Raw genomic sequence first — 20,547 nt, 5'->3', positions numbered from 1 at the left:
CTGCTGCCACCTGCCATTGTGGCCTCTGTTGGTGGTTGTGTAACATTCACCCGTGGAGGGTACAGCGTCACAGTGATGCAAAGCCTGAATGCTACTGTGTTTTATTTTTATCCACCGCTAGTTTGATAGTTCTGCTGAGATGCACTGTCTCCAGAGTGTACTTGCAGGTCGGACGTAGAGTGCGCAGAGAGGTAGGCTGTGGGAATTATGTTTTGCAAAACCATTCAGTTCAGCATAAGACCAACAAAAGGGACACAAAATAAACCAGATACACCAAATGCTCCAAAAGATGCAACTTGTGTAAATACAGATTTTTCAGTGAGTAACAGAGGAAAGAACAGTAAGTCTCTCAATGGGGGGAAAACAAAGCAGTGATGGGCCGGTGTCACTGACAGTCCCTGTAATCACCTGGCAGAAGGACGATTCTCCTGACGTGTATATGTATCACTGTGCTCCATCACTCTTAACCATCTCATGGCTACTGAAGCGACAACACATGAGAATAGGCATGGAGATTCATCTTTGAATGCCCTATCAGACCTGAACAGTCTTGGTCACCCTTCGCTACCTTAACTGATACAGACAGTGCAATAAGAAATTCTGGCCAAAGTAATTATTCCTCAATTATATGTGTCATTCACACAGTCCTCATAATCTCTGAAAGTAATGCTGAAATTCAGCTGAGTGGCACCTGGCCGTCTTTAAAGAGGTTTTTATAGCACCGTCCCTCAGAAGGCCTCTTTTTAAGGTTGGTGGTATCCGTGGAGGCTGATTTCATCAATAATCCTCTCTTTAAATTTTGCATTTATTAATTTAGCTGACACTTTTTCCCCTAAAGTGACTTAAGGTTAAGCTACTTGCAATGATTTACTCATTTATACAGCTGGCTAATTGTTCACTGGAGCAGTACAGAGTTATTACTTTGCTCAAGGGTACTACAGCAAGAGATAGGAATTGAACTTGGGACCTCCAAAACCACAGGCAGCAGTTGAAACCACTATAATACCTGCTGTGTAGCATTGCTAAATATATTAGAATGCTCTTTAAGTAGATATGAGCTTTTCATGGTCTTTGCATGCACAATGTGTAAGCATGTGTGCCCTGCATTGTGTATTGTGTGTGTCTGAACAAATATGACAAAGATTAAGTGTGTGTCAGAGAACACACATTTTAAAGAACATCATGGGAACATGACATAAGTGTATATTGAACAGATCTATTGCTGTCTGCTAAAACTGACACTGTGGGGAAAAAATATCCTTAAATACAAAAGGTTTTGGTAGGTAAATTTTAAATGATCTGGTACAATGGAGTAAAAAATATTGAAGCACATATGGGGTAGAGGTGGAAAGTTATTCGAGGGGAATAGCTGGGGCTTGTTGAAGACACACACCATTGGGAGCTGATAAATTTGTTTATTATTATGTAAATTTCAGGTCATGGGTCATAGGAATGAGGTTCTGCCCATGAACATTAATTTAATGATGTTAAAATCCCCAATCCATCATCTTTTGTTGCTTGTTTACCTTTATCCGTTTACCCATGTGACAGCGAATCAAATTAAACAGGCAGATTAGATCTGATTACAGCTTTTGTTAATAAGGAAATTAATCATTTCTGGACCAGTCGTCATCCATTTTGTACGATTGTGGTGTTCAGTGTTAAAACCACCATTTCCATGCCTAAGGTGTAAACTGGCAGAATTTATTTTCTCTACACCCATGTTGACATTAGTTTGTTTAGACTACACACGCAGTCATTAGCATGATCATTTGCATATTAACCAATTTTGGGGCTAGCTTCATTTTTAATTGCCTATGAAAATCAGACTTGATGTTAAAAAAAAAAAAAAATCACCCTTTTTTTTATATATATATATATATATATATATATATATATATAACTTGCCCCTTTTACCTTGTGGCTGTTGAGAACTGACTGTGTAGCAAACTGTAATGCTCACCCAGTCGACCATGACACTTAATTTAGTGAACAGTTGGCTGGTGAAAAACAAGGTAATGACTTTTGTTCTAACAACTTTACTGTTGATTAACAGTTTTTGTTTCTCACATTAATTATGTATCAATTATCTGTGACTGTGTGGGTGAATAGAAATGTCTACAAAAGGCACCACTCATGGAGAGTCAGGGCTGTTTTGTGTGTCCTGCTGGCCCCTTCAAATGGCCCACAGTGCATTTCAGCCCCAATGCGCTTGACTGCTGGCCTGGAATAGACACCTGACAAATGTAGTTAATAATGAAGAGTCAAACAACTGATGGAAATGAATATGAACCAGAATCCCTTGTGTATGCTTAGTGAAGGGGCCCAGAGAGTTTATCTACTTGTGAGTATTGATCTGTCGATGAATATTTAACCCAATCCAATGAGATCTTAAAGAATTGTGCGTGTGTGTGTGTGTGTGGGGGTGTGTACACATATGGTTTCTGAAGAATGAGGTGTGTGTTCATACGGATGGGTATAGCGTGTGAAGGTCTGTTGTTTTGTGGAGGAAAAATGCCGGTGTGGAAGGACTGGGGTTTCCATGACAACAGTCTGTGGGGTCCATGTTGAAGAAGTGTGTGAGGTTGAATGTGCTGTCGGGAACTCTGCTATTTCCGAGCTTTCAGTCGTTCTCCAGATGGTTTTGTTAGTGTGCTTTGAACAGTAATTGCACGTATGTATTTTTAATCTGAATATCTCACTGAGTGGGCAGTAACTCTTGCTCTGTGGTGTTGATGTACCACATAGGAGGTCAGAAATGACAACGCAGCTTCAAAAATAGCTAAGAAATATAACAAAGGTACAGAATTGCACAAGTGAGGGCAGCTTTTGTGTATTTATTATGAAGAAAATTAATAAATATTCTTTCTATCTTCCCACCACCTCCCAGAGCTCCTTCCCAGGAAACCTGCAGTTGGTCCTGGTGCTGCGGCCCACCACGCTGTTCCAGCGCACTCTCTCCGACTTCTTATTCAAGTTCAACAAGGATGAGTTCAAGATGAAGGTGCCGGTATGTAACATTTCCGTACGAATAGGGTTTGGATTTTATCCTTAGTTTTTAAGCCAGGTGGCAGTAGGTGGTGCAGTGGTTATAGATAGCCACTGCCTTCTACTTGAAGGATCTGGGTCCGAATCCCACTTCCTGCTGTACTACCATTGAGCAAGGTACTTGCCCTAAATTTTTCCAGTTAAAATTTCACACCTGTATAAATGGGTAAATCACTGTGCTTAATATTGTAACAAATCATATCTTTAGTGCTGTGAGTCCCTGCAGGGAAGCGTGTCAGCTATATGAGTAAATGTACCCTGACTAACACGAAACTCTTCATAAAATCATGCAGAAAACAAACAAAACAGTTTTGATCAAGTCAGTAAGAATTTATTTGAAAAATGTTTAATTTTTTAGTGTTTTAATTCATTTTCATTGTAATATATTAAGATCAGCCATCAGAACAGAACCCCACACACATCTTACTCCCGTTATCCCATCCTAGGTGATCATGCTGAGTTCAGTGACTGAGCTCCACAGTTACATCGACAGAACCCAGCTTACCGAGGAACTGGGCGGCACTCAGGAATACTGCCACGAAAAGTGGATTTCACACCGCACCGTGAGTACCCACAGAAACCAAACACAATGGCACAGTATCCATTACCACAAGGTGTAAACATAATGGGTGAAGAAAAAAGATCTGTTTATTGTTGTATAATAAATTATTGACCAGTATAAAACACACCTGCTCATCGCTTTCAATTTATATTGACAAGCCTTATTTTTTTATTTAATGATAATTTGTTTAATTTTAACATTGAGTCTTGGTGTTGAACTTGCAGTACGTGGGTTACTAGAGCAGTTGACTAAATACTTCCTGCATTGCATTCCTGTGTCTCCCACAGGCCATTGAAGGCTTTGCTCTTATGGTAAAGAAGACTGCACAGACTCTACAGTCTTTCGGGACCGAGCTGGCCGAAACGGAGCTGCCCAATGATGTCCAGGCCACGACCAACCTGCTGGGAGCTCACATTGAGAAGAAGGAGAAGATGAAGGTGCGAGAGAGTGGGGGGAAGGTGGAAGGAAGATGTTACCCACACTTTGGTTTTGTCAAAAAATTACTTGCAAAAAGCTGTTTTTTGTGTATATTGCAGTGAGTTTTCAGTTCTTGCCAGCTTCAGCAGCAAATCTCTAATTAGGATAGGATACAGAAATGCACACACACACACACACAGTAACTGAAACCGCTTGTTCTGAGCGGGGTCACGGTGAGTCGGAGCCTAACCCAGCAATACAGGGCACAAGGCTGGAGGAGGAGGGGACACACCCAGGACAGGACGCCAGTCTGTCGCAGGGCACCCCAAGCAGGACTCGAACCCTAGACCCACTAGAGAGCAGGCCCAGGCCAAACTTGCTGCACCACCGCTCCCTCCTGAGATAGAAATGTGCAAACCCAAAGTACCAAGCTTTGTGAGCACGTGGTTCTGTGCTATTTGTTTATACATTGCCTCTTGCCTCTTCCCTCTTCCTAGGAGGACCTCAGGATAGCCCTGAACCAGGGTAACCGGCTACTGGAGAGCATTCGGGAGCCGCTAGCAACAGACCCCGACTACACAATGAACCAGGATGAGCTAGAGAATCTGGGTACCGTGCAGAGGTGAGGTCCCTGAGGGACACACAGAGCAGTGTGATCAGCCTTTTTTTTAATTGGAATTCTTGCAGCATCAGCAGTCATTTTTGTTGAAATTGGTTTCCCCCGTGTTTTGCTGTGACCATGTTGAGCTCTAGTGAGCACCAAGGCCCATCATGTTGTACAAAAAGGGAAAAACTGGCATCAGTGAAAAACTTTATGAAAGAAGTCTTAGTTTTATTAATTCATGTACCATATTCTCGCACCTTATGAAGTCTTCCTGAAAAACCCTTGATAAGGTGAGTTTTTCTAACTTAAGGGCATAATTACCATTAGTTTCAATTTGATGCATTCCTGAGCCCCAAAATTGAGTAATTTATGCTAAAATATCATGAAATCCATTTCAAAAGAACACGCTTACTTCAGGAAACAATAGTTATAACACGATATAAGGCATTTTCTCTTCATTAATTACTATATAATACTGTGGCTACCTGTGATTGTTCACTTCCTTCACTACTATTATCTGCTGTACCCATAAACACTCACAAAATATATATGCAGATAATATTCAGTTTCTGTCTATTAATTCAACCTTTATTACAAAGAAAAAAATCAAACAAAATCAGCGAAAGCAAAGCAACTCGCTCTCGCTGACCAAAGTGGCATGTTGTCTCACTATACCCAGGCTGGTTCAGTCCCTTCTCAGTTTGTGTGCTGTTTGTATGTTCTCCTGTGTTCATGTGGATTTCCTCCCAGAAGCATGTGTTTCAAGTCAATGGGTGACTAAATTGAGTGTGTGTTACATCACTCTTGTGCACAGATGGGAGAATGACCCACAGGTGTGTCTAAGATAGTACATCACCTTGTGTAAAGGCGTCAGCTAAATATTACATAATAATCATTGTACATCGCTTTGGAGAAGGGCATCTGCTAAGTGAGTAAATGTAAATGTCTCATACCAAGATGTGAAAAATCCAAATTGAGTGTTTATAAATATTAGGAAATGTCTGAAACTGAAATAGGGGTTTTGAAAGAAACTTCTTGCAAAGTCAAAGTCTCGTAACGAGAATGGTTGTATTTTTGTTGGGGTTGACTCTGATGTATTTTGAGTCAGGAGCAGACATACTGCAGTACCCTTGGAGAGGGTGTTTTCCATGTTGTTTTATTCCTTTGGCCCCGAGACCTGGCGTTACAAATCTCCCCCACCTGCAGGCTGCTGTCACAGCTGGATGAGACGGAGACGGCCTTTGACGAGTTCTGGGAGCGGCACCAGACCAAACTGGAACAGTGTCAGCAATTGCGCCACTTTGAACACAGCTTCCGGGAGGTGAGACAGCCGGGGGGCTGCGGTAGTGGACAGGGTGGGTGGCACAGTGAGAGAGAGGGGTAGCTTATATGTATGTATCTATGTATGTGCGGAGGATCAGCAGGTGCCATAGATGTTAGGCTTTTAACAGGAAGTTTCTATAGATCATGGTTTCTGCTGGGGCTAAATTTCATCAACTTCATATAAAATAACTAGCCAACATTTACAAATGTTAATGGTTCTGTTTGGAATTGACATTGACAAAAAATGTTCAGTGTAGGCTATTGTGGGAGATGTGCTAGGTCAGCCGAATGGATTCGCATCCTGTGATAACTGCATGAGGTCAGTAGTCAGAGCAGTGCATAATACTACTGTGTCTTCGTGTGTGCGCGTGTGTGTGTGTGTGTGTGTGTGTGTGTGTGTGTGTGTGTGTGTGTGTGTGCGCGTGCGCATCTCACAGGTGAGAGCGCAGTTGGACATGGCGACTGAGCGACTGACGGCCATCTCCCAGGTGGGCATCAGTCCTGCCCACGCGGAGCATATCCTACGGGAACTGAGCAGCCATGAGGAGAAAAGCTGTGTAAGAACCTGCCGCGCACCACCTGGCTGCCCTGACACACAGAGCTGCTGTACCTCTCACATTGCTCTTCTTATACACACTCTGCTACTAAAGCAGGCTACAATGCTTAGTATGTGGCTGCTGTTCCAGAAATGTTGTTTCCGCCCCCTCTCCCACACACTTTTTTCAGAACGGATACTTGCAGTGTGAAACCCCCACTTTTAATAAGTGTGGTGTATCCTTGCTCCCTGATACTGACTGTTGGCCTAAATACTAATGAATTATATGCTTACACAGCCATTATCCTCTTTTTGGGAAACCAGCATGCCCTTTGACCCCACAAGGTGAAAGGTCTTGGTCACAGGACGGGCCAAGAGTATGGGGGCTTTAGGGTTTATTATCTCACTAGTCCTATTAAAATAGTCTCAATGGAGAAGGAAGTGTCAAAGGTCGACATGGCGTGACTAGCGAAAGGTGACATCATTGATTGTTGTTGGTTAAGCTCCGGCTGTGAAACTGATGCACACAACAGTGGTGTGTTTTTAGAAGAGTCAGATATTGTGTCTGAAAAACGCACCCCTGGCTTCATGCCATACAATGAGTTTCCCTTACACATCGTTCTGCGGTGGTGGATTTGGGACAGATAGCGAAATCAGTGCTTGCCTACAGCTGCATCAAAGATGTGTCATAAATAAATAGTCTCCTTAAAATTCTGCTAGAATTTGTCTAAATGGGAAGAACAGAGTAGTGGGGAAGGAGGATGTGAGGGGAACGCTTAATACAGTTGGTTGAGGTGAACTTTATGGCTTGCTTACATTTACCAGGATTGCACTAATATTTTTATTAATTTACAGTATCTGATGCGTTTCTCAAAAGTTACTCATAATGTTAGGTTACTGGCAATGATTTACGCATTAAAGTAGCTAGGGAAGATTTACTGGAGTAATTTAAGGTAGGTACCTTGCTCGTGAGAACTACAGCAACAGATGGGATTCGAGTCTGGGTTCTTCAGATCCAAAGGTAGTGGCTCCAGCCAGTGTGCTACCCACCATTGAATGTTCATCAGACATGTCCTTTTTCTTCACTGTCTCTCACCCTCTGTGTGTGTGTGTGTGTGTGTGAAGGATATTTTGGGCCGGGCTCAGGCACTAGCCGATGAGGGCAACCAGCTCATTGAAAGCTCCCACTATGCCGTGGACTCTATCATGCCCAAGTGTGCTGAGCTGAGGGCTGTTGCAGAGGCCCTGGCCACGGAGCTGAAGTCCAGGAAGGCACACCTCCTCAAGGTCATGGAGCTGCATCAAAGCCTGGAGAAGGTAATTCAGGGTCCCCTCCTGCTCTGACTGTCAGCCTGCACCTCAGACACTCTATTTTTATACAGGCCTGCAGTTACTCTTTTGAACTTAGGGGCCAACAGTGCTCTGAACACACACACACACACACACACACACACACACACATTGTCTGAAACTGCTTGTCCCAAGTGGGGTTGCAGTGAACCGGAGCCTATCCCAGCAACACAGGGCACAAGGCTGGAGGGGGAGGGGACACACCCCGGACGAGACGCCAGTCCGTTGCAAGGCACCCCAAGCGGGACTCGACCCGCTGTGCCACTGCGTCCCCTCATACTCTAAACAAATATTTATTAATTTACTCTGTTTACTTTGGTTTATTTATGGAGTAGTTGACATAGTTTAAAGTTTACACTTCTACTTATGTATCACTTACACAAACTAAATGATTTCCATGGCTGTTCAGGTATAACGATGCATGGTTTGTATCAGTCACCGCTATTGATTTTCTGCAGGAAGCAATAGATGCTTTAATAGTGATTTATAGTTCTTCCCAGATACAGTGCAGATAAGCTTTTCACTTGCATTCTTCACCTTAGAGAGAGAGCACTGAGTACTAATACGAATGACGTGTCTTGTATATAATTCGTGGTGTTTTCAGAGAACTTTGTTTATGCTTGAATTATAGTTCATGAGGTCTCTTTCGGTTAAGACTGTTTGGTAATCAGTATGGTTGCACGTAACACAGGTTTGTTATTATTACACATACATTACTAAACACTTATCTTTGCTCCTCTTGTCCCAGGCTGCTAAGTGGTGTGAAGACGGGATCTACTTGCTGGCCTCCCAGCCAGTGGACAAGTGCCAGTCACAGGACGGGGCCGAGTCAGCGCTGCAAGAGATTGAGCGCTACCTGGACACGGCTACGCAGCACCTGCTCACGGACCCCAGTGCCATCTGGAGGGACTACGAGTCAGTGCTCAATGTTGAATTGAGGGTGAGGCAGCTGGAACAAGGCGCTGGAAGAGGTCACAGCATCTGATCGGTGTTTTCATTCACTGTGCATCGCTAAGCTTATCGTCATTCATTGCTCAGAAGCACAATGCTTTAAAATTAAATTGTACAAAGGAGTACCTCTTGTGACTGGCTTATGTTATTATCTCATCCATTAAGTTCTGTGAAATTAAACAACTTGCACAGAAAGGTTCATCACAGCATTAGTTTTCATATATTTTCTAGAATCAAAAAGCTGAAGAAAAATTTTTGTATTATCACTTTGACTATTTTTACTGATTATTTAAGTTTTAATAACACTTAATTGTAATCGTACAATTAATGTATTCAATTATATAAATGTAGAATTCTCTCATTTTGTCATTCAGTTTTTTTGTTAAAACATTTTCTTTACATATAACAATATTACTAAATGTCAAAGCTTTTTAAAAAAATCTTGAATATGATACATTGGAATCACATAATTAGACCTAGCCCCATTAGTCTGGTGATAGGACAAACTGTATATCCAGTTTAGTGTATATAGAGCTTGCAAATCATGCATTTCAAAGGTCAAAGAGCTCATTTCCTCCTCTGTAACACCATGTGGAGGCACTTTTCTTGGATAAGTGGATGGAGCAAGGTATTTTCTGACTGACGGGAAGTGACCACACACACTGATCCCTGGGCCTTTTCACTCTGTGGCTGCCAGGAGCACGTGGAGAAGGTGTTTCACAAGCAGCGGTCTATGCATGAGATGTTTGACAAGAGGAGAGTCAGCCTGAAGAAGCTGGCAGCCAAGCAGACACGACCCGTGCAGCCAGTGGCTCCACGGCCGGAAGCGTACATCAAGTCACCCATGTCCTCCCCAGGTGAGCCCAGGTGTCTCCCATGATTCAGTGCTGCATGTTCCAGAGCCTCACCGCACAATCGCTGGTTTTGCCTAGAGACTTAACACCTAACACTCGGGTAGCTGACCTCTTCCACGGAGGTGTGTTGCTCTCCTAGAGGTATATTGATGGTAAGTACAAGAGCTGCTTTCATTCAAGGATTAATGCATTTGCTGTAAATGTTCAGATCCATAAACACATCAAGAATTGCATGGATATCTTTTTGTAGTAAACAAATATCAGGCTGATGCTTGTTTTGCTCTGCCTCTGTACCCTTCTGTTCAGCGCACCGCATCACAGAGAAGTCCAGCCCTGAAGGAAGCCCATCCAGTGGGGAGAACTGTAGAAGAGTAAGACAGTTGTGCCCTTGGGAGAGAAGCAAGTATTTACACATTTCTTCAAGCAGGGTGGTGCATGGCTAACAGGAATTTCTCTCTGGCCACTCTCTCAGGCAGAGGTTCCCTTGCAGAATGGAAGCAGCCGGCACGCATCTCTCTCTGAGGAGGAGGAGAACCTTGCTGTACTGAGACGGTGAGGGCTTTAACTGGAGGTCAGGAGACAAGGGTTTGAAGATGAGAGGCAGAAGCTTATTATAAAATGCAGAACAACAAACTGATATTAAATGTTTGATTTTGGAATTGAGTTGATATGAAACAGGAATATGGTATTGCAATCAAATGTGATGGTTTGGGTAAAAACAGAAGGGTAACTAGAGGAATGATTTGTGTTGTCCTGACCATATGTACGTTTGCTTTATGTCTGTAGACATGTGATGAATGAGCTTCTGGAGACTGAAAGAGCCTATGTGGAGGAACTTCTCTGTGTGCTGCAAGTGAGTACTCATTTCTCCTCTTGTATGGGTGCCATCAGTCAGTACATACGGATGAACTCACTCTCTCACCTGTGTGGTTGCAGGGCTATGCTGCAGAGATGGACAACCCTGCCATGTTGCACTTGATACCCAGTGCCCTACAGAACAAGAAGGATATCCTCTTTGGGAACATGCAGGAGATCTACGAGTTCCATAAGAGGTTGGTCCCTTTGCTGGGGTGTTACTGGAGTAGAAATGTAGTGCTACGGCAAAGAGTTCCAGATTCTGACTGATCCTACTCTTATGGTTAGGATATTCCTCAAAGAGCTGGAAACATACACTGAATGCCCCGAGCTGGTGGGCCGCTGTTTCCTGGAAAGGGTGAGTGCTCACAACTCGGAAGAAACAGGCCAAAGCTCACGAATACGTAGATTTCCACAACCGCCTGGCACGCATCAAGAAGCTTTGCCTGACTGCAGCTAATATGACTGGCCATTTACCAGTTTTGGTGGGACTGGATTTATTTGTTTTTTCTGTTCCACAGATGACTGACCTACAGATCTATGAGAAGTACTGCCAGAACAAGCCTCGCTCAGAGAGCTTGTGGAGGCAGTGTTCAGACTGCGCCTTCTTTCAGGTACCCCAACCCTTTTCCAGCTCTGTTATTTTATTTATTTATTTTTTTTAGATTTACCACTGTGAGGTGACCATGTGCATAATTTTGATGGTATAAGGAAACTTGTTGAAACAGGAGTGCCAGAAAAAACTGGAGCATAAGCTGGGCCTGGATTCTTACCTCCTGAAGCCCGTACAGCGGATAACGAAATACCAGCTACTGCTGAAGGTATCTGTAGAAATCACTCGTAATACAGTCATGCAGTTACATTGGGGTTGATTTTTAAACTGTATTTTACCAAGATCACAATGTAGAGAATATTATACTTGTTTCAGTTTTACTTTGACGATGTTTGCATCTCTGCAGTTAAGACCTCTTTGCTTCTTGATCTGTAACATTTAGTAAACTCCTCCAATTTCAGGAGCTGCTGAAATACAGTAAGAGCTGCCAAGGGGCTGATGACCTGCAGGAGGCACTCACAGCCATCCTGGGCATCCTGAAGGCTGTCAATGATTCTATGCATCTTATTGCCATCACTGGATATGAGGTGAGGGGATGGTATATCAAGGATGTTGTCAGCTTTATTTACAAAAAGATATTTTTCAAGCTGCTATTGTTCATTCTATTTTTTCATTATGTTAATTATTTTAGTGATATACCCCAATGTCCATTCTTATCTTTATTGAAGTGGTAATTGTTGTACAGTACCATGTTTGAAGTGTTGAACATGTACTTTTCAACTTATGTGGAATGTGATGGTCCTGTTTTTTTTTAACTGTGACCCGAAACAGGGTAACCTGAGTGATCTGGGCCGCCTGCTGATGCAGGGATCCTTTAGCGTGTGGACAGAGCACAAGAAGGGACATGCCAAGGTGAAGGACCTAGCCCGCTTCAAGCCCATGCAGAGACATCTCTTCCTGCATGAGAAGGCCCTTCTGTTCTGTAAGCGTCGTGAGGAGAATGGGGAGGGTTATGAGAAGGCCCCCTCCTACAGCTTCAAGCACTCTCTCAATGTGAGTGACCAGGCATGGCTTCACGGTGGGCTAGAAGATCATTTACTGGTTTTTGTCTTTGCCGATTTTCTATTTGTCTCGTTGCTTGGTTGCTTTTTTTGTTGTTCTTTTTCTTACTGCTCTTGTCATTGCACTTGTAGCTGAGATGAGCAGCAACAGTGACAATACTTCTGCTGTCTGGGTATAAGTTATGTTGTTTGCCATAAAGTAATATTTTGATGTGTGGAGTCAGCAGATGATCACAGGGTAGCAATGACTGAATATATTTTTTTTTGTCTCCATACTGTCACATTCACATGTTTATATGCTCTGACAGATGAAAGCTGTGGGCATCACAGAGACTGTCAAAGGAGACAACAAGAAGTTTGAAGTGTGGTGCAACTCTAGAGAGGAAGTGTACATTGTGCAGGTGGGTCAGCACCCTCCAAATACCTTACAGGTCATAAGAGCTCTGTAGGCTCTGTAGAGACAGTAGTACAGTTAACTAGGATTATCATAAGGATGGTGTCATTGTACTTCCTGTTTTTTATTTTTATTTTTAAAAAGCCCTGAATGTGGCAGGAAAGGCATCGTGTGACTGTTTAGTCATTTCCGTCCTCAGGCTGCAACAGCAGAGATCAAAACAGCATGGGTGAACGAGATCCGGAAGGTGCTAACGGGACAGCTCCAGGCCTGCAGAGGTCAGATTTCCCCAGGTTGTGAGAAAAAGACCTGTACACATCTGGGACTGGGCACTGAAGGGAGCAGGGGGTGGCTGAGAGGGATGGTAACCACAGTAACCACAGCACTATCCTCAGGAGACCACAGTTGGGAAAGCTCTCAGTGCATTGCCTGAAATTAATCCATAAATGTGGTCTGGCAGCAAATCAAAGCCAAAATTTATTTATGCCTGTGTGTGTGTGTATTTTCAGGATTACTATTCTTGTAAAACATTTGTAGAATTTGGTGCTAGATTAGATTTTGTTTTTGACAGGGTAGATGAAGAATGATCACTGAAAATTAGAAGTTAATTTACAGAGTAGACACATTTATTGAGCGGTACCTATTATAAAGTAGCTCAATATACAGCCACATAAATCTCCCAACTATGATTTTGGTAGATCTCATTTGTTATTCCCCTGTACCACTAATTTTTTTTTCTTCCAATATGTTGTAGAAGCCAGCCAGCAGAGAGTGTCAGACCAGGTGACCACTGCTTCCAGTCCGTCCCCCGTCACCGTAAGGTGCGCTATCTGCCGAGCAAGTACATGTACTGTTTAGTAGGCAGGAGCATAAACAGCAACACGCTAGACACAGCTTTAAACACTTCAAAGTCACCTGAAGCTACAGTTCATTCAAAAGTAGCTAAAATGGGTTCCAGAGCAACCAAGCTATTTAAACATCATGTGTGTTCAAGTGCATGGTGACTTCACATCTGTCATTTTTCGCAATCCACCCTCTCCTATGCGGATCTAAATTCTAAAGCAGACTTAATTATCCTGAAGTTATCACTGTTCTGATGATCAACTTTCTGATTCCCTTCTTTGTTTTCTATAGTCCACTGAAAAGTAGTCAGAAAGGCAGTCAGAAGAAAGGTGAGGAGAAGAGGGCTGATCCGGCAAGTCCCGAACCCAGCTCCTCATCCTCACCAAAAGGTTCAGAGAAGAGCAAAGGTAGGAAGCCTTGTCTTCTTCTAGCAGATACAGCTGCATAACCCTGCTTGCTCAACAGATCATCTCATTCTCCAACATATGGGTGTGTTACCCCTAAGAATTATAGGTAATGTAGCGAATATCAGCTATCCGTTTTTTTTTTTTTTTTTTTATAAAAATAGGATAGGAAACACAGCTAAGTGTCATGTGGCAGACATCTTCTCTGCATGTGATTTCCCACCCCTCCACCTGGTGATGTGCTGACCTCAGTCCTCATGCCAAAGACCCTTTTGTTTTGTTGTTTTTTCTCCTCGACAATGGTCTGCCTGACATTCTTTGATTTGGCTGTTATCTTTAAACCTAGTGATTCTTTCCTGCATTCTCAAAGAAGGAATGTGAAACATCTGACTGATTGCAAAAGCTGTGGTTCTCTGAGAAAAATTTTTAGGCATATTAGGTATAAATAAGCATAAATCCATTTATGTCCACCTTGATAATGTGAGAATTACATTAAATCCCAGCTCCTCTGATATTCTGAGATGCCTGATACATGGGAAATGAATAGTGAAGTCCAACTAATGCTCCATTCCTGGCAGGATGATATTATGGCTATGCATATTGGCAACATATGAAACGCATACCTGAGAAAAGGTCACACATGTTACTTTAAATGTATAAAACACCTTAACTGCATCTGTACTTATGATTTAAGCCTTCTCTAACAGCAAACAAAAACTTGCGTAGTCTAGTTTTTCTGCATTTACATCAGGCGAACACACACATACAAAATTTCTTCAAGCCATTGTTGTTTGCCACACACCCTACAGGGAGATGGTTTTGAGTCTTTACGATGCCGTATTAGTCATCTGTGGAATGAAGACCTAGGGTACACAAAGTGACCCGCTTTCCCTCGGGTGACCGAAATAGTGGAGGTTCTTTCCCCACCATTGTTCATACCAGCACCAGAGGATTGTGGATGGAATTGGTGCAAACAGTGTTCTTGTCTAAACAAGATGCATCCTCTGATGAAGTCTGCAGCCCATAGAGCAAAAACAAACCAGAAGGCTCAGAGCATAGGAGGGTGTGTGTGTGTGTGTGTGTGTGTGTGTGTGTGTTGTCTTCCATGGGAAGGAATTTGGAAACATAACAGTGAAATTGATTATGACTAAACTGGGAGAAATTAGTAAAGTCGGTAAAAAAATAAATAAATAAATCCTCAAAATTAATGCTTGTTAAGGTTGTTAGTCATGTTTCTTCCGCTATCCTTTTTGTCTTGACATTTTCCAGGAAAACTAAATAAAATTTAACAACGATAAGTAAAGTGTTCTTCCTCATTGTCTCCAACTCTGGCACAAGAACTAATGAGATTTCCTTTGTACTACTGACCCTCCCTCGGTTCCTCTTTCTTGCTCCTTCGCACCTTCAATTCTTTTACATTCCTTTCTGCAACTGGATTGCATTCCTTCCTACAATCGGACTGCATTCCCCTCCTTCATTGGCCTCCTGTAGATGAGCCGGTCACCAGCCCCACCACAGAGAGGGCAGCTGTGGCCAAAAAACGCTTTACCCTACAAGGCTTCAGCAACCTCAAGAGCCAGAAAGGTAAAGCTAGTCCTGTGGGTGGTGCTATACTTCTTATATGCTTCAGAAAGAAATTTTATAAACTTATGCATCAGAGGTCTAAAGTATTCACTAAGGTATACTAGTAAATCTTCTTAGTACTGCTGGAATATCAGGAACTCTGTAAATGTTATGTGGAGACACCTGAAATGCCAGGTGTGATCCAGCTTAGCTGTTGAGAGGCAAAACCAAATGTGCTTCCCTTTACAGAGGCCACACAGCATGATGTAAAAAGTCTCACCTTACCATTGGTGCTCCTGTCCTCATCAGGCCCCATGTCAGGTCAGCAGGAGAACTCGGTATAGCTTAGACCAAGCGTGTTAATGATGTGTAGTCTGACAGGTCCTGTGTCAGTTCCCTGTGCAAAGGGTGTGTTAGTACCCACCACGTTCACTAGCTGTAGGATTTCTAGAAACTTATATGAAGTATTTGGCAGGTTTTCTTGTTTTCAGTCAACAGTAATGTAGCCTTTAACAGGGTACATGTCTTCTGCTGCTTCTTACCTCTTTCCTCTTCGTTCATTATTCTCCCTGATCTCTTGTCTTCCTCTTTCCACATGGATACCAGGATCCCCCACTAGCCCAGATCACAAAACCAAACGCCATGAGGTTAAGAGTGACCCAACTCCATTTGGCTTTAGAGGTATTCTGTCCCATCAGCCCCTTTGTGACACCGCTATCCACCCATGCATGTGTGTTTTCACCACCTTCAAAGGGCAGCCTAGGTGTAAACTTGAGCACATTCGGATGACGTAATCATACATTTTAAACAAGCCATTGTGTGCTCTCTTGCAATTTAAAAATATTTCATTGCTTCATTCTTTTTTTTTTTTTTTTATTTTTTTTTTTCCCCTCTCTCTAAACTCTTGCTGGAGTATTGCTCTGTTTATGTACTTCAGTGCAGTTTTGTTCCTGGATGATGTTTTGTTTGTTGCATACCAGCCGTTCACCACCATTTATTGTGCGTAGCAGGAGCGTATCCAATAGAGCGCTGTGTTCATCCGTGAACCCTGATTCCAGTACAGTGTCGTCATGGCAAAGCATTCTTTTTCCAGCAATCCCCTGTTCTTTTGTTAATTGTCCTCACTGTTATATGAATGACTTAGCTTCCCTCCCTCTGCATGTGGTGGACACTTTGCATTAAGCACGGAGAAAGCATATTATAAGACTGCCATGTTCCCTGAGGACTGGCCCAGGACAGCAGAAAAACAGGGGGAGAGGGAGCAGATGACTAAGGGTTTTGCGTTCCAGGGGGTGAAATATGAAATGAAGCTTCTGAGACTGATTTGTGTTCCCCTCCACTCCCCAACCAACAGATCCAAGCTCACACATCATGCTGAGCAGGGTGAGGTGGCTCAGTACCTCTAGTCTGTTGCAGGCTAAGAGGAAAGGTAATGCCTGGTGCTGAGTGGGGTGACCTTGCCTTCCTAACCTTTCTTGATCTTTCACAATCCCTCCCCTGAAACACAACAAAGAGACTCTTTATTGCACGTGCAGAACTTACCCGCTCCCCACAGCTTCCTGCTGGGTTGCCATCTGGTGTAGCTGCATCCTCGCATACACACCAGAAACACTGCATTCAAGGCACACTGGGACTGGGATGTTTAATGGAAACTAGGTTACCAACCCATGTGACTCATAATTGTCCTGTGTGCATACTTCACTCCAGATCATTACTGAAGTTAGTCAGATATGCAAATCTAGATACATCTTGCTGCTGGCTGCAGCCCATAGGACAATTGCTGTGAAATCATCTGCAGATCTTTTCAGATTGCACTCCAACAACCAGCAAAAGCAGATCGCTGTGTGGTTTTTACTGTTTTTGTCATCAGAAAAAGAAATGGTGGTCACTCTTTGAGCTGCATGCATCGCTTAGACTTGGTCTCTTTTATATGACCTTAGCAAAGCGGTGTGCTGACTTGCCCCTTTCACCATGTGACCTCACTCGTTGGCTGTGTCATGTGGTCTCAGGGTTGCACCACCCCCTTCCTGGTTCTCTGACTTGGTTCTTGCTCACAATACTTTCATCAAAGCAGCTCAAGCCTTAAGGTCTTGTGTTTCTGGGGTTCATGTCACCACCTCACATGCACCATCACAATGGGATGCATGTGAATATACTGTATGTATGAGGGAGAGGGTGAGTGTCATGTGGCTGGAGTAACAACACAGGCTACTACCCTCGGGACACCAAGATGGAAAATGGGGTATTTCCTTTCTCACCGCCCCATTTCCTCCACTTGCAGAGTATCTTCTAACCAGTCTTCCCTCCATCAGGCTGGGCCAAGGCGTCCCTTTCTCTGGATGCCTCAGAGGAGAATGACGAATACTCCAGTGCAGAGGACCCCTTGAACTCTGACCCTGAAGACGAAGGTGGCAAAAAACTGGTGTGTCCAGTCGCCTTCTGATTGGTTATATCTGTCCATTCTCATTCAGTTGACTGTGTCTGTAGGCCCTCTGCTCTGCTTGGCTCTCTCTATCCGTCATTCTGTTTCACATTTATCTGTTAATTTCAGAATGCTGTGAAAGTTTTTGCCAGACATAACAAGGCTTGCGTCATCCAAAAAGTTGCACTTATGATTCATTCCTGCAGGATTCTTGACAGACATCCAGGTGCTTGTTGTCAAACTGGACATGACCTTTCATGTTCTCTTTAGTGAGCAGTGGTTTTTGCCTTGCCACTCTCCCGTGTCCGTTTTTTTACACAGTTTCTCGTTGTTCTTATGGAGTCATGAACTTGGGCTGAGGAGAACGGGGCCTACAATTCCTCGGATGTTGTCCTGAGGTTTTTTTTTTTTTTTTTTTGGGCTCATTAATGATTTATGAATTGCTGGTGGAGAGTTTTTGGCTGGTTTTTGACGAGTATGGCTTTCATTGTGGTTCAGCTAAGGTTCATAGCCTCAGAAATGGCTGTTTTACCCCTATCCAGGCTGATAGGCTTTATATTTTTTTTGTGAGGTCTTTAGGTATTTCTTTAGAACTGGTATGACATGTCCCTGTTAACCTCTGTTTTGCCAACTTAATTCTCATAATAATAGCTACAGTAAGTGAAATTTGTATAGGATGGGATTGGCCCAAATAAGTCCTAATTGTATACCACAGTATTCTGAGAGCCTGTCTTTTAGCTTGGTATAATTTTGGGGCAGTTACATTTTTGCTCCTGGTGAGTGTGCATTTGCTTACTTTGCACACCAAAGAAATTAAAGAATAATACAAGTAAACAAGAAACAATACTGTTTTTTTTTTTTTTTTTTTCTCCCCCTTCTGTCTTCATGTATTCCTGGTACACACAACAAGATTTGGTGAAATATAGGTGGTCCCTGATTTACGATGGGGTTATGTTCCCCGAATCCGATCCTAAGTCGAAAATATCATAAGTCAAAAATACATGTAATACACGTAATACACACCTCGGTGTGACAGACTAGGAGATGCAGATCGCTGCTGCTGCTCAGCATTGCGAGAGCGTATCGCTCTGCATATTGCTTGCCCAGGGGGAAAAAAAAAAATCAAAATACGAAGTACGGTTTCTACTGAATGTCTATTGCCAGCTCACCATTGTAAAGTCAAAAAAAACGCAAGTCAAACCATTGTAAATTGGCTGACCACCTGTAGCGTGAAAAAGCTGCAGGTGTCGAGGAAAATGGAAAGGCACTGTATACGTTAATGTGACTGTAACATAACTGTATTGTCTCAATCCAGCATGGTTAGTGGTTATACCCTTTAACAGACACTTTTATAACGTTGAACATGACTTGGCCCGGTTGCCCCGGGAAGTGGTCGTACACTAAGTAGAGCCCATTTGTCATGTGGCTTAAAGGACAAGCATTTATATTCAAGGAAACTTTTGACCCACATGTAAGATGCAAATGAAAAACTGGTCATGGTGATGGCATACACCCCCAAATTCCCAGAATATTCTCCTACTGAAAGAGAACCCATGAGCATCACTGGCTATGTCATTATGGCCCCACAGGGTGGGTTGCCATTTCAGTGAAATCTATCCTGCAATCTTTTATGGTTTGGGAGTAACTAGAAAGCCTCTCATTCTGTGCAGAAGAGGCCCACAACATCCGCAATACCAGTTACTTCTCAAAAGTGTGTATTTTTCAGTCTTGCAGAACCCTGTTATTAAATATGTCTTCTCAAGCTTGTATCATCATCTTGTATTATCGACACATGTTAGACTCCATGAAAACTCTTTATACATATTTGTTATTACTGTAGTTATCGTAGTTAGTTATGAGACAGAAACATTTGACTTTTTTTCTACTCATTAGTCCTACAGGAAAAATATTTAAGAAAAATAAAAATATTTCTTAAGGGGATACCTTGCATGTCACTTTCATTAACATTTGGAATGATCCAGTTATTCAGCTGAATAGTTATTTACTCCTTGTATGGCCCTGTAGGAGCAGTAAAAAAAAAAAAAAAAAAATTGTATGCAAGACAAATGAGCTTGATGCAAGACTACCACACAGCTATAGTGAGATTCTTACAAATCTGTTTGTAAGAAAGCATAATGGAGTTAAAAACAAACTTATTTGGTATTTGTATTTTGAGCAGAATGAGAAACTTTTTGAAAATAAGTGATTATTTTTAGCAGAAACATTTGAGAAACTGGAGGAAATGTCCCAAGTCTCCTCTTGGTGTGAACAGAGCTCAGGTGTCTCTGGAAGTAAAGGGAGACAGACAAGATCACTTCCTGAATTTTCTGTTTCTCTGGGGAGTTTCCCATGTACTTCATGTGCAGAATTTTTTTTTAAAGTGTAAAGGTTAAAATGTTATGAATTTATGGTTTCCATTTCTTGGTTGTCAGTGTGAAATATGACGTGAAGCTCCTGACAATCTTGTCTGTTATTTTCACTTTGCATGATCTAGATAAGACATGTAGTTCATATGCAGTGGGTGCGTCCTCACTTTGCTCACCTGTACTTTGTCCCCACCCCCACCTCACCTCCAGGCTCCTGGGAAGTACACAGTTGTGGCTGACTATGAGAAGGGGGGGCCTCAGGACTTGGCAGTGCATAGCGGAGATGTGGTTCAGCTGGTAAAGGAGGGCGAGGATGGACAGTGGTGAGCTACTCTGCCTTCCATGAGGAGCTGTTTCTGATGCCTTAAGCCCCTTTGACGGGGGGGAGTGGGGTAAATTTTTACGTTGTTCAGGGGTAAAAGACTCCATGCAAATGATAATG

General features: G+C 42.8%; 1 protein-coding gene across 3 annotated transcripts in view; it reads left to right on the top strand.

Annotated features, from left to right (window-relative positions):
• mcf2la (mcf.2 cell line derived transforming sequence-like a) overlaps nucleotides 1–20,547 on the top strand; it is a 55,087-nt gene that overhangs the window by 32,642 nt on the left and 1,898 nt on the right. For 2 of the 3 annotated variants that reach the window (XM_029250859.1, XM_018750059.2), the window contains 24 exons: nucleotides 2,891–3,010; nucleotides 3,495–3,611; nucleotides 3,898–4,047; nucleotides 4,525–4,649; nucleotides 5,838–5,952; nucleotides 6,392–6,511; nucleotides 7,615–7,806; nucleotides 8,588–8,779; nucleotides 9,488–9,647; nucleotides 9,951–10,015; nucleotides 10,117–10,196; nucleotides 10,431–10,497; nucleotides 10,581–10,696; nucleotides 10,788–10,857; nucleotides 11,021–11,113; nucleotides 11,228–11,320; nucleotides 11,514–11,639; nucleotides 11,884–12,105; nucleotides 12,422–12,514; nucleotides 12,707–12,785; nucleotides 13,262–13,328; nucleotides 13,642–13,757; nucleotides 17,630–17,739; nucleotides 20,316–20,428. In XM_029250859.1, coding sequence (XP_029106692.1) covers nucleotides 2,891–3,010; nucleotides 3,495–3,611; nucleotides 3,898–4,047; nucleotides 4,525–4,649; nucleotides 5,838–5,952; nucleotides 6,392–6,511; nucleotides 7,615–7,806; nucleotides 8,588–8,779; nucleotides 9,488–9,647; nucleotides 9,951–10,015; nucleotides 10,117–10,196; nucleotides 10,431–10,497; nucleotides 10,581–10,696; nucleotides 10,788–10,857; nucleotides 11,021–11,113; nucleotides 11,228–11,320; nucleotides 11,514–11,639; nucleotides 11,884–12,105; nucleotides 12,422–12,514; nucleotides 12,707–12,785; nucleotides 13,262–13,328; nucleotides 13,642–13,757; nucleotides 17,630–17,739; nucleotides 20,316–20,428 — 2,801 coding nt within the window. Of the gene's footprint in view, nucleotides 1–2,890; nucleotides 3,011–3,494; nucleotides 3,612–3,897; nucleotides 4,048–4,524; nucleotides 4,650–5,837; nucleotides 5,953–6,391; nucleotides 6,512–7,614; nucleotides 7,807–8,587; nucleotides 8,780–9,487; nucleotides 9,648–9,950; nucleotides 10,016–10,116; nucleotides 10,197–10,430; nucleotides 10,498–10,580; nucleotides 10,697–10,787; nucleotides 10,858–11,020; nucleotides 11,114–11,227; nucleotides 11,321–11,513; nucleotides 11,640–11,883; nucleotides 12,106–12,421; nucleotides 12,515–12,706; nucleotides 12,786–13,261; nucleotides 13,329–13,641; nucleotides 13,758–15,245; nucleotides 15,339–15,566; nucleotides 15,639–15,923; nucleotides 15,999–17,629; nucleotides 17,740–20,315; nucleotides 20,429–20,547 lie in introns of all 3 variants that reach the window. The other variant, XM_029250854.1, reaches the window with a different exon arrangement.

The sequence above is a fragment of the Scleropages formosus genome, chromosome 1, assembly GCF_900964775.1.
Source record: "Scleropages formosus chromosome 1, fSclFor1.1, whole genome shotgun sequence".
Taxonomy (NCBI): Eukaryota; Metazoa; Chordata; class Actinopteri; order Osteoglossiformes; family Osteoglossidae; genus Scleropages; species Scleropages formosus.
This window is presented reverse-complemented; position numbering and strand designations above follow the sequence as displayed.